Source organism: Apostichopus japonicus, chromosome 18 (genome assembly GCF_037975245.1).
Source record: "Apostichopus japonicus isolate 1M-3 chromosome 18, ASM3797524v1, whole genome shotgun sequence".
NCBI classification, from domain to species: domain Eukaryota; kingdom Metazoa; phylum Echinodermata; class Holothuroidea; order Aspidochirotida; family Stichopodidae; genus Apostichopus; species Apostichopus japonicus.
In genome coordinates this window covers 4,434,249-4,451,722 of record NC_092578.1, presented here as the reverse complement: position 1 = coordinate 4,451,722, position 17,474 = coordinate 4,434,249, and the positions used below count along the sequence as shown (strand labels likewise).

Sequence of the window (17,474 nt, the reverse complement as noted above, 5' to 3'; positions counted from 1 at the left end):
ACCTGACAGCTCACTCTGAGTAATGTATCTAGTGAACTTCATCATAGAGAGAAAGGTTGAACTAAGACTCTGAAAAGTTAAAACTACAGTAAGGGTCACACAGTAGGAAGGTAGTTATTACAAGAAACTACAAGCCGTCCTCTGACTTCATCAACCGCATAACTGAATGAGCTAGACCAACATTTGACTTTCATTTTGTTCAAATATAAAGTCGAGTTAAAATCGAGCAAAGAAAATATGGATACAAGTGACAGTAAACTGTATACAGTAGGAACTACTATGGGGTGCATGAAACGTAGAATAAGGGGGGGGGGGTGTCCTACTGTGATGAAAGTGTGGATGAGGTGCGCAACTGACAGTTTTACTTTACGAACAGAAAAGCGAAATGTCAAGAAAGGAGAGGACTGCGATTTGAGTGTAAGGTATAAAGCAGATTTGTAAACTTTTGGGAAGGTAATTTGGACTCGGTGAAATTTAGGGAAAAGCAATAAATATGAATGCATGGTAAGATACGGATTTTCGGGACATTGTGTACATCTGGGGAAAAGGGAAACTGTTCAAATGATGAATAAGGGATAAAGAACATGAATGAGGCAGCAAGATCCTATGGGGAACACAGACCAGAGGAAGAGTGAATGGAGGAAATGGACCAGGAAGATACAGGATATGACCCATGCAAGTATACGGATTACAAGGAAAGTGACATCGCATCAAAAATACGGATAAAAGATTCCATTTTGAAACCCAAGAAATTCTCTGAGAACAAAATGGTTACATAGGAATCTTTGTTACCATTCCAATTAAGAAATACAATTAATATCTAAGAATAATCTAGTTTCAAAATAATTTTTATGGGAGTATTTTGATACTCAGAGTACAAATTTGAACAATATATCCCACCACCCTGGTGCACTCCTCACCCCCCCCCCCCAGTATCATTCTCATTAATGGAGTGAAGTGGTCAACTTTAAAACCAACTTATTTTGTTTTGTTTTTAATAGTTATTTATTTTTGGAATGAGTGCATCATTTGCTGGGCTTGCTTCCTCACATCAGAAAGATTGAAGGAGCAGAGAGTATATAATAGACCCTGAGTAAAAGATCAGGGTAAACTGAGAGGATGGCAAAGCTGTTAGGAGGCAGAGGGGTAGCAATTGGGCAGGGCCGGAAGGGGCATGAGGGGGTAGGGAGGAAAGACAGGGGGAGAAGAAGAAAATGCACAAATCTATCAGGTTCTGTGCAAGAAATCATTTCACATTTAAACATTTTACACAGCAAATTTTGAGATTTTTTTTTTATCACAAAAAGATTGAATACCATATAAGAAAGTTGTTGTTTACTAAACAACAAATGTGTGTTTTGCATTTGTGTGACAAGAACCTTTTGCAATTCATGAAGGTTTCTGTAAGAGACTGATAGTTGTGTGTCTGGAGGTGGTAGCAGTATATAGGAGAAAATGTGGAAAGTGGGAGTCGCAGGGGGGGGGTGGGGTGATACAAAGAGAGAGAGAGAGGAAGGTGTTAAACAACCAGGCAGAGGATGGATAAACTAGGGTAGGTCAGTTTAGCGATAGTCAGGTATTTACATAGGGGCATTCACCTGGTGCACAGTCTTACTTACTTAATCTTATTTTACAGCAAGTTTGTAATCTGTAATTATTCATTATTCACAGTCTGACAGAAATTTTTCATCATACCATATTAACTATTGATACTCACCCACCTACGCAAACAATACAGTCTATGAGACTGTTGTCAAAGTCTATCTACATAATGTAATGGTGATAACATAACACACACCTGCATCTGTACACTACAGAAACCCTTAGATTAACAGAAATACTTTCTGGTCAGTTATATCGTAAAAATCACATTTGAGTTTCAGCTCGTTGCTTGAGGAAACAGTCAACACACTACCAGTTAAAATGCTAACATATACCAAATGTGTATATTATAGAAATTATACAAAAAAACAAAGAAAATTGGAAGAAACATTGTAAAAGTTGTAAAATCCGAATACCTGACACTTTTTTGAAAATGCTAATTGCACAACTGACCCGTGATGAATGTGTTGGAATCGGTATATTAAAACAACCACAATCCAATGGTTAGTTTTGCATATCACGTTATTTCTACACATGCATTCACTATGTTTAATTATCAAAATAATTCTACAATTTAAGGTACCTGCTGGTGTATAATATCAAGAATGTATTTACCATTAAATCTATACCACTTAGCTGCACCAGCTGGACATGTTCAGCATGTCAGAGTCTGGCTTATAGATCAAATCATATAAACACAGACACAATCAGGTACAAACCATACTTAGTACATACTTTGCCATGTGTTACGAAAAGACCATTCATGAGTGCACAGCTCATTCAACACTGCTTATTTTCTTAGTAAGCGCCAATTTATGTCGTCACGACAAAAGTTTTCCAACTTATCGACTCCCACATTTCATGACTTTACAAGAAACTTAAGGCCAATCTTTTCAAATACTGTAAGGAATAGGCCTAATTTGTCTCAACTAGGATTCCCACAGTACACATTGCTCATGTAGGTAATGTATGTGAACTGGAATACTGAAACATCTGTTCACGAGGACTGAAAGTAGCGTTGCAGACAAAAAAAAAATTATGATTAAAACATACACATGCACATACCAAAAGTTAAAAAGGTTGTCTGTAAGTGATGGCACCCGCCAAGTATGAACACTTGAAAAGTGGGTTATACCATAGATATATATATATATAGTTTGGATGGTTAAATGGTCACCAATATTGCAGCTAAACTTAAGCCGATTAAAAGTTGCCACGACTTTTTCAAAAGAAATTTTCTGGATGCTATGACCTTTCTTCCAATTTCTTCCTGTACTGCAACGAGAATTGTTTAACAAATTTTTACAAATCCAACAAAACTTAAGAAATATCTCAGTGTAGGTTGACGATGCTTTCAACCATGGCAGTGAACATAAGTGACCAGTATTAGACATTCTAGCAGATTGACAGTGAGTCTGTTCTCATTTTCAAGCATAGTTGATGGTACTCGTACTCACAATGTCAAGGATTTGTACTTTTTGTACTGTCGGTCACAGCCTTGTCCCAGATACACTCTTAAAACTCAAACCACAGCATGAATTTTACTGGTAACAAGTACCCGTGCTGTTGAACTCAACCTAAAAGTCTGTTTTCTAGCATTTTTGAAAAAAAAACAAAAAACCACAGTTTAAAAAAGATTAAGGTTCATACTAAGGTGAAATTTACTATAAAATATGATCTGAATGTACACAACATGGTAGTTCATATTCAACTTGGAATTTGAGAAAGTAGAGGTGGGTAGGTAGAAATATACAGAAATGGACATATGGCATTTCTTATTGGTAAAGCTTTTTTACTGCAATTTGTAACTTTTCAGAGACAGGATTGTTCACCATAACAGAACACAGCCATAGAAAAGTCCAAAGGTAACCATATTTTGAGAAAGGTACAACAGATAACCATATTTCCAGAAAGGTTCAAAATGTAACCCTATTTTCAGAAAGTTTCAAAAGGTGACCATATTTGCACCATTGAGTGACCAGCTTATATAAGGAACATCACCTACAAATCCTTTAACCTTTCAAATATTCGTTGAGGATAACCTGGCCTGGTTATCTCGACCTGGAAAGCAGTTACTTTACAACAGCCACAAGTGCATGTGAAAGAAGCCAAATGGCATATACCTTACATTTCACATCAAGGATAAAATAAAAACTAGACTTTTAGCTCATTATTTTTTTTATTATTACAATTTGGAAGATCATTCAGATGGGAAGACTGGATTTCCCCAGGATGAAAACTATACCTTATTCATGCCAGCCAGAACTTAAACCCTCAATGTCCAAGATGCTAGCTTTCCTTGCTTCTACAGGCTTAATATATTGATAATATTAGTATTATGGCAGAGTTACCATGACAAAGTTCCAAGCCAAAATAAATAAGAAATATAAAAATAAAATATATTAAAACAATTTTTATCTTACTGTTTTTGCCAAAGATATGAATTTGTTAACCAGGTTTCAATATATATGTATAACAGAACACTGACAAGACACACACAGAATATAGAAACATAATATGAAAGATAAACGTAAATACACTGGAAGTTGCAATGTGAAAACCAAGTCTTTTTACTAAAAAAGAAAAATAGATGGCATAAATGATGGAGCTTACCAAGTACATCATGATTTCCATAACTGAACAGTTAGTAATATCCAATAAGGGTAATATCTAAATATGCATGTTCCAATTCTTGCCCTCCTTTCCCCTCCTCCTCTTCCCCCTGTCCACCACTCTCATTCACCCCCAGAGCTGGGTCCCTCAACCAAAATTACCCTATTGAAAGCTTTGCATTTCTACAGAGTAAAATGTCCTACAACAGCAAAACATATCCTTTATGTTTTTATCCACATCAATTTTATCTGGTGCCGGAACAAAGTACACTTAATCCAAACCAACTGCCATTTTGTATACTATACTATATATCCGATCCTAACTCTACCAAACTGCTCTTTTAACAGATTTACAAGCGAACCTCTCGGATACAAAAACTGCATTATTCAAAAAAGTATTCCGTTGCGTCGATTCAATTTATGATCACTGAATTTTATTATTTCTGCACAAGGGGCTTATAAGTACAGGCATGTGATGTATATATGTGCTTATCTGAATTATGCTGGTACTTTATTCAAAGATCAGAACTATTTCATTTGTAAATGAGTTATTAAAGGGGACTAAGATTGACAGACACATCAAATACTACATCAATCTGTATATTCAATTTTTATAACACAAAAATATGTTACAGTAATTGGATCTTAAAATCCGTTCTTAATGGGATGTGAATATGAGTGCTTCAACCGTTGAAAGTTTTATACCAACATATTTTTTCAATGAATTTGGTGAACAGTGAATTCTCTATATTGTTTGACATGTCTTTCGATTTTTCCCCATCAGAAGTATTGGGGATGGGTTTGTGCTGGGGGGGGGGGGTGGGAAGGAAGGGGGAGTTGTATAGAGGAGGGAGGTAATCCTAAAATATAAAAACTTGATATGAGCGAACTTTTCTTAAGGGAGGGGTGGGGAGAGGTCAGTTATGAATAGAGTGAATTGTCTCTGAAACTTTAACTAGGGCATAGAGGGATATAATATACATCCAACTTCTTTTTATCCTCTCATTTTCTTAACAAATGTTCTTGAATGTTAAAGTCTTTCTCCACATTTAATAACCAGTCACATCTATAATCCAGCCATTTCAAGTACCTGTAAATTCTCATGTCTGGGTTACTGAAAGCTCATGCACATTTTTAAATATTTTTTCAAATAACAATTTTTTTTTTTTAAATATCTTTGGTTTGCTGCTGACATAAGTCTCTCTCATGTCCTCCCCAATCCTGTATCTCAATTTCTCTTTTGAAACAATCCTTTTAATGATCAAATACAACAATCAAATTGAATCCTCATTTTCACAGCTAGGTGGTTGAACCAGACCAGTGATTCAGCCAGTGTTTTTGTCTGAGTGTGTCATTAACATCCTCCTTAGCTAATATCTATAATGACAATCTTAATTACCTCTATCACCAATTACAGTTCAATCCTTAAACAACAAGACAATAGATTCGGTTCATTAATCATGAAAAAGCAAAAAAAAAGAAGCAAGGGACCTGTCTGCAGACCAATTTCTCATTCACGCTGAAAGGAAATGAAGTTAACAGGCCAGAGAGTCGAAATGATTAATCTAAGCCAGGACCTACTATTAAACAATCATGAAAGTGCAGACTATATATTACATCTGTCATTTTTCATATTCTATGCTTTGAATTGATATCAACACAAAGAGAAAAAATAATTAGGTCTACCTGAAAAACAAACAAAGGATATTTATTCCAGAAGTGAAACTTTATAACTTTAACAGATTTTAATTTTTTGTTCTCCCCCTTTTCAACTTACCCTTGCAACTATGACATATATCCCCAGTAATATAATTATAAAGTTTAGATGTGGTTAGCCTTTCAATTTAAATAGTTTACTATAGAACTAAACCTATATATATATTCTTGCCTTAATTTGTGGAGTGTGATGAAGATTAGTTACTTGGCAACGGTCTAAACATAAAAGTATCACAACATGTTTTTTTGTGACACAGTTTCTGTTTTAAATCCAGACTCTACATGACAGAACATCATTTTTACCGACAATCTGTTTCAGAAATCTTTTGTCAAGCTGGTATGCGTTGTTTATTTATAAAACCTATTTTTCAGAGGAAGCCACTTGCCATGGGTTAGTCACATGGGGGTTTAGGGATACCACCACCGATTATACTTAAAGGGATGTCAGAACTGGCTTCTGGATGATTTAAATTCTGGCTAATTTAATATTTTTTTGAAATTTCTTGATTTCAATCAATCACTGGTGCTTAAAGGTATCAAGTCAGATGTTAATGTAGGAGAACAAGTCACAAGATCAAGATAGGTAACATATATTACGTTGTTGCTGAGTTTTCTTTGTTGCTCTTTTGGCTGGCCATGGAAAGCAATTACTGGTTTCTAGCGAATCAGTCATTTTGAAAGATCTTTAAATGTGGAATCAAACCAGTTGAAGAAATTATAAATAATTGTTGTAATATGCTGGAAGTTGTCAAAAGTACCTTTCTAGAGGCACGGAATCCACGATAATACTCCCAGACATTGAGAAGTACTAAAATAGACCATTCAATGACTCAACGTCTGTAACCTCTTGTTACAGTGAAAGTAAAATGACTCTTAAACTTTGAGCAAGGGAGACCATTATTTGACTTTCTAGCATATCTGGGAGCAACACAATGACCTTATTAAAAGGTATGCTGTATTGGCCCCAAATATGCTAGATATTCAAATATGGCCACCTTTAGTCAAAATTCTTAAACTGTTTTTATTACAACCCTCAAGGAAATTTTCTTCACTGGGACATGCAGTCCTCTGTGTGTTCCTTAACAATGTCTGAGAACAATTTGGAAAGTAAAGACCTCCAGGAAAGTACTTTTGAAAACTTCTAGCAAATATAGCGTGCTATAATTTGAGCCCTATACCGACTACCTTTACAGAGTGTTTTTTTTCTAAGATTTCATTTCAATTTCAACAAAAGTTAACTCCTGTAGCTCAGACTTGTTCGTAAAGAAGAAACATTCTATGGTAGAAGGAGTGTGTTCCTCCCCCCCCCCCCTCCGACTGGATGAAGACCAGAGGTGAAGAATTGTATTAAAGCGAAAAATGGGATCTCACAGACAATGCATTTTAATCTAATAGAAATGTATCCTACATGGTAAAGTCATTGAAGAAGTCCAGTGAAGCAAGCAAGTTAATGTTTACAACAAACATCAGAAAATGCTTTGTTATATTTGGTGAATCGGATGAAAAGTTTGTTTCCAATAATGGAACTCTCAATTAAAGTGTGGTCAGTCAGTTAAAACCTACTGTTAACTTGGGAAAGATAATTAAAACGTGACAGGAGAAGGAAGATCTACTCTCAGATTCTATCATTAACATTGTTTAACCAAATTAAAGTAAATGCTTGGCTAATATCCAATTGTGGGTCGTGTCCCACAGTTTGTTAAGTGTGGACCTAGGGGGGTTTCGGAGGTTAAATTCACTGTCAGAAATTATGTAGGATACTTTAAGGTTTCCAACCTCGATATTGCATGGTGCAACAACGAAAGTATCCTAACTTTAACTACTGGTAACTTCACTGTAGCCTAAACTTGAAATACTACTCCAACTTCATGTGCACATTATATCAATACTTAATGCTTACAATCTAACCAGTGGTTCCAAACCTATTTGTATATCCTACCCAAACCACCTCTCCTCCCTAGCCCAGTACCAACTCCCCAACCATTATCCAATCTATGTCAAATGGTCATTAAACACTGTTCAACAGGCCTGAACCCCATGAATTTATTGCAGTTTTTAAAAGATATATATTTTTGTACCATTTCCCTCGCCACACAAATTCACACAGTAAACCCTCATCCCCTGAGTTAATCTACTCCCCCCCCCCCTTAAGTTGAGAACCACTGAACAGATAACCAGATAAAGTAAAAGTATCACTCTTTGGTTAATTTCAAATTGATAAACACCTACAAATGGCTTTGTTACATTATAAATTCAACTATAAGTTACGAACACTTTAAAAATGACTTGATCTTCACTATTGCAACTTCCAGTATACATAGTCCAATCATTGTGCCCAAGACAGCTTGGGCATGGTGCAGTAAAAATATTGCAATCTTACAAAATTGAATAACAGATTCAGATAATAACCATTAGTAAATTCTCAATACCAAACAGTTTTTTAAAACCTGTATGCAATATAAAACAAACAATCATGTAAGAAAATGAATGCTATTAACCGCGATATACTCTCAATTGGTAAAATACTAACCGTTATCCTGTAATATAAAATATAAGTATTTACATGTTTATTGCAAGGTGAAAATTAATTGCACAAAGATAGCTCCTCGGAATAAAAAAGTCTTCTTTGCTAACAGCAAAACATGATGGAATGAAGTTTTTAACATGTCAGTAGTACTTTTGTGATGAGGAAACATTACCAGCAATGGACGGAATGTAAAAAATGCCTTTTTGGAGCGGAGAAAAAAAGTGGTAGGTATTTGCACATGTTGGAATGGTATTCTTCCACCATGTTTCCTGATGCGATATTCGAATGCAGTCAACTATATTCTGATCCATATTAATGGTTGCTGTTCATGAAATACATTAAAAAAAATGGTATAAAAAAATAAAAGTAGAAAATATATGTTGAAAATGGTTTACTTTTGACCAATCTGTCAATGATAGCCAAAAAGTATTTGAAAACGATATAAAAATAACCTTTTATAAAACTCTGAATGAAAATAAAAAATCATACCAATTGTATAAAACGTGTACTCTTTAACCAAAATGTCGCTCACTCCAAACCTTGGAGTTGTGTTTTCTCAGTTCTGTACTCATACTCGTCAATGAACAAGTGCATAAGTAAACACAGTTACCAAACTCAAAGTATATCTAAGGTACTTCAATGTTTGTACTCAAACATCTGTCAAATTTATTGGAGAAAAAGTGATAAAAGCTTTGCAGTCAACTGACACTCTTGAGGTACTCATTTGTAATGCATTACTGACAGATACCATGCTGTGCAGTTTCTCAATATTCACAAATCCTACCAATTGTAATTTGAGTAACAAATAAATGTAATGCTTTTTTCAACCTTGAGAGTTATTAATGTCAGAATATAAAATAAAGACAAAAGTACAAAAATAAAAGAAAAAAGAAAAATGCATGCATATTTTTTGGGTAAAAATATGAATAAAAGTAACCAAATCTCACGTTATTCATCGTGACACTAAAACAATGGTTCAATATTCATTACGTTAAAGTGACAGAAAATGAAATCACGAGTTGTCACAGTACTCTCAGCATATGCCACAATCATGCATACATGTGACAAACTAACTTCAAAGAAATGTGACAGTCGTCTCATATCTTATTGCACAAGTCTTGATAGATGTAGATGAGACATATGTTTGTCACATGTGACAGACATGACTACAAAATGTGACCTCCAAATCTTAATTAGTAATTGTTGTAGATGAGAGAGACCCTGTCACAAGTGTCACATGTGTGACAGAATACTCCACAAACGTCACAACAGTCAACTGTCACATTAGTCATATGTGGTAGACCACTCAACAGATGCTCCATAAAAGTCAAATATATAAGTCTTCCAAACGTGTCACAAAAACAGTCACGACTGTGACAGCACTCCACTTTACGTCAGTAATGTATGTGACAAAGTACACAAAAGGTTTGAATAATTTATATGAAAAGTTGACATAACATCAGAGAGAGAGACATGAATGAAATTGCTTGCGTTTAATGATCAAATTGATATATTTAACAAACATGTACATCATGCATCTTTCTACCCCCAAATTCAAAATGGGATATTCCCCAATCCTAACCCTCCCTACAAAGTTGAAGTCCTTAAAATCGCCAATTACATTTGGTATACATATATCAATGTTACAGCATACAAACACACGATTATTGTTCTGTTTACTTAAAGAAAGAATTGCTCTATAAATGTTCATATGGGATAATCCAGTTGTAATCATGTCCTTATCATACTCCAAACAGACTTCAAATATGATGGGGGAATCCCATTTGAATGCACATCATCCTTTTTCAGAATAAAATGCAACAAACACTTTAAGTATTCTTAAGCATGGAGTTCAACATCTAGTCTAAGGCCAGAAAATAGCTAGAATTGAACACTATTTCATTCTCAAAGAAATGAAAACAGAACAGTCTACTTCTGCTACTGGGTAAATGAAATATCTTAACAATATATTGAACACTTAACCCAATATTTAGACTTTCCTTGAACTAGTCTACAGTTGGTCTTTCACTTGTACATCTTACTTCACATTCACTAATCACGAAACATAACAGACTGTAATTTCCCATATTCTCTTCCCCTCCCATGACTCTCCCCACCCCCCCCCCCCACCACACACACCATCAGCAAGCTCCAGTTGCAACTAGAAAACCTTGGGTTTTTTATTCATTTCTTTTTATCACTTAGAGTAACATCTTGAACGGTAAATCATGGATAACTCCTGCCAATGTTCCACTAGTTCGTGAATATTCAATAATGACATCCTTCCAATAATCAAACATAATGAACAAAGATACCCAAGTATATCTAAACTTCTCATAAAGTTTTGTCTTTGTTCCCATCAAACCAATTTCTCCTTAATCAAGGTGTGCACAGACTTTTGTTCAGCAGCAGAGTTTCGCAGACTTACTATTGCATACTGCATTCAAATGGAATCAAATGAAAGTAATTGGATCATTCCATTAACTTAGAGGTTGACTTGAGATGACAGTGGAATGTTAAAAACTGGGAATCTGATGTTTCTGTGTAGTCGTATACAGTACTCATGGAATAATATCGTCAGGTATCGCATTGCAAAATGCTATGCAAAGATGGGAAACTTGCTATACAACAAGTGGAAATGTGTATATAGCATATTTTTTTAACATATAAAACGTAGTATCATACTGTAGTATCAAGATACCAAATTTACAGCCATTATACTTGAAACCATCAATGAGGACTGTCCCATTGGATAAAAAGGTAAATCCCCATTTGCCATCAAATTTTTAATTTCAAACTTTAGCATGCTAACATTCATGCTAAACTTAGCTAACTTTGCTCAAAGTTTTCGACAGAATTTTTCTCGGGAAAGGCAGATAAATTTGAACAGCTGAATACCAACAAGTGACCACTTTGTTCTTTTTTGCATATTAAGTAGCAAGATTGATGCCCTTTTTTTTGATGTATAAATATGAAAGGTCAACTACAGAACATGAACCAAAGGCAAAACTAAACCTATTAACAGAATTGATCCCTATGAACAATAAAAAATACTTTTCTCTCAGTGCTGTCAAAGCAAGTTGAATGCTTTAAAAGGATTAGTTTTCTGCTGAGATGGACAACTTTTCACAAAGCAAACCCACCACTGAAGGTTCGTTTACAAAACTAGAGAAAAAAATATCTTTGATAATCGCTTCATGGGTTGAAGAGAAGCGCTTTCCTAATTCCTGAAATTCTACTCAAAATTATGAAGACATCCTACAAGAAATTTTCAAATTTTCAATATATGAAGTCGGGGCTGATCAAAACTCTCAATTTTAATTCTAAAAACTTTGCCGAACACACACACTTTTTCATATCAGTGCTAGAATCCTAAAATTCAAAAAAATCAGAAATTTTCAAAATCTTACTAACTGGTTATGGAAGTTAGCTAACCAAAAATTCACTAAACTTCATATAAATTGACTCAAACCACTGCTTTCAATATTAAAAGACATTAAAAATGAAAGTGACTCACTGAAAAAAAAAAACTAAAATGATTCACCGGTTGAACTGTGTAAAAAAATGATTTGTTAACAGAACAAAAACATTCTTTTCCAATAAAGAATGTAAGGGGGAAAAAAATCACATAATTTTGAATCAAACTATCCAAAATAAGTTTATCAGAAACAATGGTCTGTGGTTTTACATTAAATAAACACGACATACCAGAGCATGACCAGACAGGATATCAGACAGATTTCTCTGTTAATTCCAGAAAAGCAAAGTTTGTTAAGAACTATCCAAGTCGACTGCTGCCTACCTATGACTATCCTAAATGTCAAATGTGCAGGTGTACCTTCTTGAAGGGTAGGCGGGTGTGATCCAGAGTTGAATACTGAAATGAGGGCGGGGAAGAGGGAGGGGGGTGCGTGGAGGATAGAAGGAATAAGGAATAACTCAGAGAGCTCTCTTTTCACATTGGAAATATTTTTGTTTAATTTTTTTGTTTTAAATTTAAAATATCCTGTCATTTTTTTGAAGGGATAATTAGAAAAAATATAAAGGAAAAAATAAAAAAAGGGATTCTATACAAGTTTCTTGTACACAACATAAAATGAGGGAGCTGTGATTTTGAGTACTAGCATGACCTATAGCAATTACACCAACAAGGTACAATGTGCTGGGATGTCAAGTTGCATGCATTAAGTATACACGTTTAGATTGTTCTAATGCTATCCATCACTTTCTTTCTGCATAAATATAATAATAATCATAATAATATAATAAAACTATCTGGGTTTCCCTGTACAATTTTAGTTTTGGACAAATGTGAATGATCACCTCTTAAGAAAAGAAAACATCCTAAGACGTTTGTTTGTAAAGGCATGAAAACCATACCATGTGGAATATCCCCAAAAGTTTTTAACAAAGCATTTCGGCCAAATTTCTCTCACATTTTTTTTCGTACATACAGTTGTCTTTCACCGGTACAGCTTTTGAAAATCTGGCAGGTCAAGGAACGCCGGTCATAGCGATAGATGAAACAATATCCACCCACCGCTAAAGAAAGCATCATGTGTTCTATTTATCTTTTGTTAGAGATTCCTATTAACCTTGTGTGACTCATAGACTGGGAGAACTGATTAAGTTTCCTCCTCATAAAATAGCTCCTTAAAGTAGTATGATGGGGGAGGGACGGGGTTACCTACTAGATTGTCGTCAACACTGTAGCACTGTGTCCATACACAAAGTATAGGGACTGTAGCACTGCGTCCATGCACACAGTATAGGGACTGACTTCATAATGAAGATTTTAACTTTTGAAATATGAAAATTGTTGTATACCTGATTTGTTTCAGAGGTATATGTAAGACAGAAAAAAAAAAAAAAAAATTTATGAAACTAGAAGAAAAAAACAGTAAAAATATTTGATGCTTATTTGGGCTAATCTTTCAATAGCTCATATTAGCTGTATAGCAAAAGTTTGTCTGATGTGCAGTTTAAACTTTAGGACCCAGAAACTGAATTAGTATGCTGATGGGGCTTCATGACATATAACTCAACCAAGGTTTTGTTTGGTTTCTGAGGCTACTATTGATAGGACTTGCTATGTTCTACTCCAAACACTACCAATCTTCCTGCCACATAATGTGACCTTTAGGTCACAGTTAATTAACTGGTATTTAATCTAATAAACACTAAACTAAAATTAAGACCAAAAAATTGCTCCAAATCTTACATGCAAATCAGACTTAGGCACAATAAATACTGGGATAGTGACTAAAGTCCTACTAACTTGGATATTTGATCTGAAAAGTATTTACCACTTTTAAGGACAAAAGGAAACGGTATCTCTTGAAGTATAGATCCAGAAAGCCAAATGGCTTAGTGATTCCTAGCTACTCTTAACATCGGAATATTAAACATAACACTGCAGACAGTTAAGACTGCATTGCAGAAAGCTAAGAAGAGTTAACTCAAATCACTCCCATGGAAGGAAACATTGGGTTTGCACACGACAACTTACCCTTAAAAGGCAACACAAGAAATAAGAACTTTTTTTCCTTTTTTCTAAAGAAAACACTTGATTCTGAGATAACTAAATATTATTCATTCAAGACCATTTGTTTGTGTGAATGTGTGCAACCCTCTCCCCCCCCCCCACTTTCCCACCACTGTTAAAGTTCTTGGCAATACCATTGTTCATTGTGGTTGAGTAAAATTCTTGATTTAAATTACCTCTGGCAAGTTTAAATCTGCAAACAATTCAGGCAATTAAGATGAGGCATTGAAGGGCTTCCACCCACCCCGGCATCATTCTTAATTAATAGTTCACCTATTGGTTACGTTTTTTCATTTGAATGAAATGTAGTTTATATAAGTTTATTCACGCTATAGAACACTATCATCACAGACTAATGTTTCTTTGCAAAAAGTGAGGATAAAAGAGTTTTTTGGTGATACTATGACACATATATATATTGCAGAAAAATGCAGAGTTCATCAATTCTAGTCTAATTAAAACTTATCATTAAGGAATAAAATTCTACGGGGTTCATCATTCTAGTCTCTTCAAAAATGACAGATTGAAAATTCCTCATTTTTTGAGCTTTCAGTAATAAGGTGTTATAAATATTTTGGACGAAAGGAAGGGAAGGATAGGAATATGATATAAACACATGTTTTTTTGTGGTGTCTAACTAAATCTTTACGGTTTTTTCTTGTACGTTCCTGCTTTTATCTGGCTTTAGATGTACTTGGTCAAGAATGACTAATGGAAAGTGAAATTTTTTTACTGGGCCAAATCATTTATGGATCATTAATTTTTGAGATATTCATTGACTTTCATGCTAAACGTCTTTCTTTCATTTTTGTCACTCTAATGCCATAGATAAACTATGAGTATCAATTAGGAACATGTAAGTATTTTATTTTTCAGGGAGTAAATCTTGTTTAAATTGTTTGATCTTGGACAAATGATATCATTGCTCAGAAAGTACTTTACCCCCTTCAACTGACCTTTCACAAAATTGACATGGAATGTAAAAGGATCTTGTTCTTATATGTATTCCCACCCACAACACAATCAATGCCTCAACTTTCTGTTTTACTAAACAAACAGGGTTTTGAAATTGTTAGTTTTCATTGGAGTTGCAACAATTACAATCGATTTGAATTGTTGAGGAAGTACTTTCCCCATCAACATTTCATGTCCAAAGTCTGACATGACGCTAACATCTAGTCGCTGAAGCAAATTAACTTTGGTTGTATAAGTTACACTTTACCCTTAGACAAGAATATCGGTTTTCTTGGAACCGGTATCATCGTAGATTCATATATCGGTTCCTTAACCTGATATCATCTAAGATGAATTCAACCTTTCCCTCTATAACATGAAACCTTGTTTCTAACATAAAGTTGGTTAACTAAGCAAACTGCTGCTGTCCAAGTCTGTGCACACCTTCTACCTCTTTTAAACACTCTATGGGCTCAAAATATGCTTATTAAAAATACATACTTAAAGATGTATACATCCTATGTGATAACTAGATGTCCTCCATATACACACGATGGTAAACTATTTGTTTTAATCCCAAGCAAAAAGTCTCCATTTTGTATCGTCTCTACAACAACTGTTGCCTTGAACTAATATCATCTATTTAAAGATGGATACTCAAAATCAGGGTGTTATTGTTCCCGTTGAGTTGAAATCAGGTCTAACGAATGTATCCTGCGATTTCACACCATTTGAGTTTTTTTCAGTCAGAAGCGAGAGGCCACGCAAGATAAATACAAGAATGGTGTTATCACCCACAACCAAGTTGCATCTCACACCTTTTTTTAGGCTTTAGTCGTCCAATCCAATGTCATCTTACAAATTGCTCCTACAATGGTCATGGATCCAAAATGTTACACTCTCTCCTCCTCCCCCTCCCTCCCCCTCCACCCAACCCTACGGCAAGTCACAGAGGCTCCATAAGTCACTCCTTCAATTTATCATAATTGGATATATTTTTGGTTTGACTGCTACAAATTCCAGCTACTTCTTGGACACAGGTTTCCGTCAGTGGTTTGATATATCGGCTAGTTCTGTTTCACAACACCGAATGTTCTTCATCTTTGGAGTTCAATAACAAGGCTGCAAATTTTCGATCTTCTTTTTACAGTTGTTCTCTGATTCTATTCCTTCCAGATTCCACTGGCGTTCGTTTTCTTTCCTTTCATCTTTTTTTCCTCCTTTCAGTGTCGAGGAACAGATGGTTCTGATTGGTTATTGCAGAAGGACTATCTTCTTAAGGTAAGTATCAGCTTCACCTTCTCTATGGCTGAGATGTCATTTTCATCTGTCATTTTCTTCTGTCTTCTTTAACCTCTGACTTCATCAACCATTTTCTGCTTTTCCTTTGCTGTTGTTGAATCACCACTCTGCTCGGAGTTTAATCACTTTTCCTCTTTTGAACATTTTATCATAGAAACATTTACACCATTAATGCTAACAGTGACCAATCAACAACAACAGCCACAACACAGTTATCTTATCAAGAGCATTACAACCATTGCTCGAACATGCCATACAGTGACCAAAAATGTGCAGCACAAAATGCTAGCACATTATAGGTCAAATATGACTTCAAAACAGAGTAAAAGGCTAACAAAGTCATTCTTGAGAAAGCAGAAGAGAATTTAAGAACATTCTCCTTATTGCATTTGAAAGACTCCAAGAGTGGTACCACTATACTACACTCACTCTCTCCTTTCAACATGAAATGTAGGCTTAACTTTTCAGATACCATTATCATGTTAGGGTATGGTTTCTCTCCACAACTGTTATCACCTTCCCTATGAAGAGTCATAACTTCTGTGAAAGTGAAGAAACATGTGAAATCTGTAACCAATCACCACAGCAACAATGTGTCACTTCGATCACATGATATAGTGTAACACAAAGAAGACCGAAAGAATGAAAATGAAGATATAAAATAAAGAGGCTATAAAAACCAAGGCTTTCTTGTCTTCAGTAGGACTGTAAATAGTGTATCTTGTACATCAGTTTCTACGTAACCTGTTCACTTCCAGCACTTCTCTTCAACCCTGAGCAGCACCATTATCTTCAAGGAATTCCAACAACGATAATCTTCATTTTCTATTTTCTTTCAGGTAACAGATCTCCCACCAATCAACTTCACACTAACTGGATTAAAACCCACCACAGACCTGAAAATATATGAATAGTCGTATAAAAAAGAATCCTAACGTCCCATTGTCCACTGTATTGACTACTCTATCTATAATTATGTTATCCGATGTTGCAAGAAAACTGATCCGTCCCATGTTTTTATATAACATGTCTTCTAGATTTTTGGTGTTAGTCTGCCACTAAACAAGTCTGGGGGGGGGGGTAGTTCTTTTATAGGTGTTAAGGTTATCTATTTTCTTTGATGGGAGTACTCTATTCAATTAAGCCCAAAAGGGTTTCTTAGTTTACTTCCTTTCACATTTTTTACTTATTTGCAGTTATAGTGTCTTGTTCACCT

General features: G+C 35.0%; 1 protein-coding gene across 1 annotated transcript in view; it reads right to left on the bottom strand.

Moving 5' to 3' along the window:
- Positions 1-1,001: 1,001 nt before the first annotated feature.
- Positions 1,002-17,474, bottom strand: part of LOC139958343 (uncharacterized) — a 37,329-nt gene continuing 20,856 nt past the window's right edge. Inside the window, exon 15 of the mRNA XM_071955341.1 lies at positions 1,002-17,154. Within this exon, the coding sequence (XP_071811442.1) occupies positions 17,094-17,154 (61 nt within the window). The 3' untranslated portion in view covers positions 1,002-17,093. The remainder of the gene's footprint in view (positions 17,155-17,474) is intronic.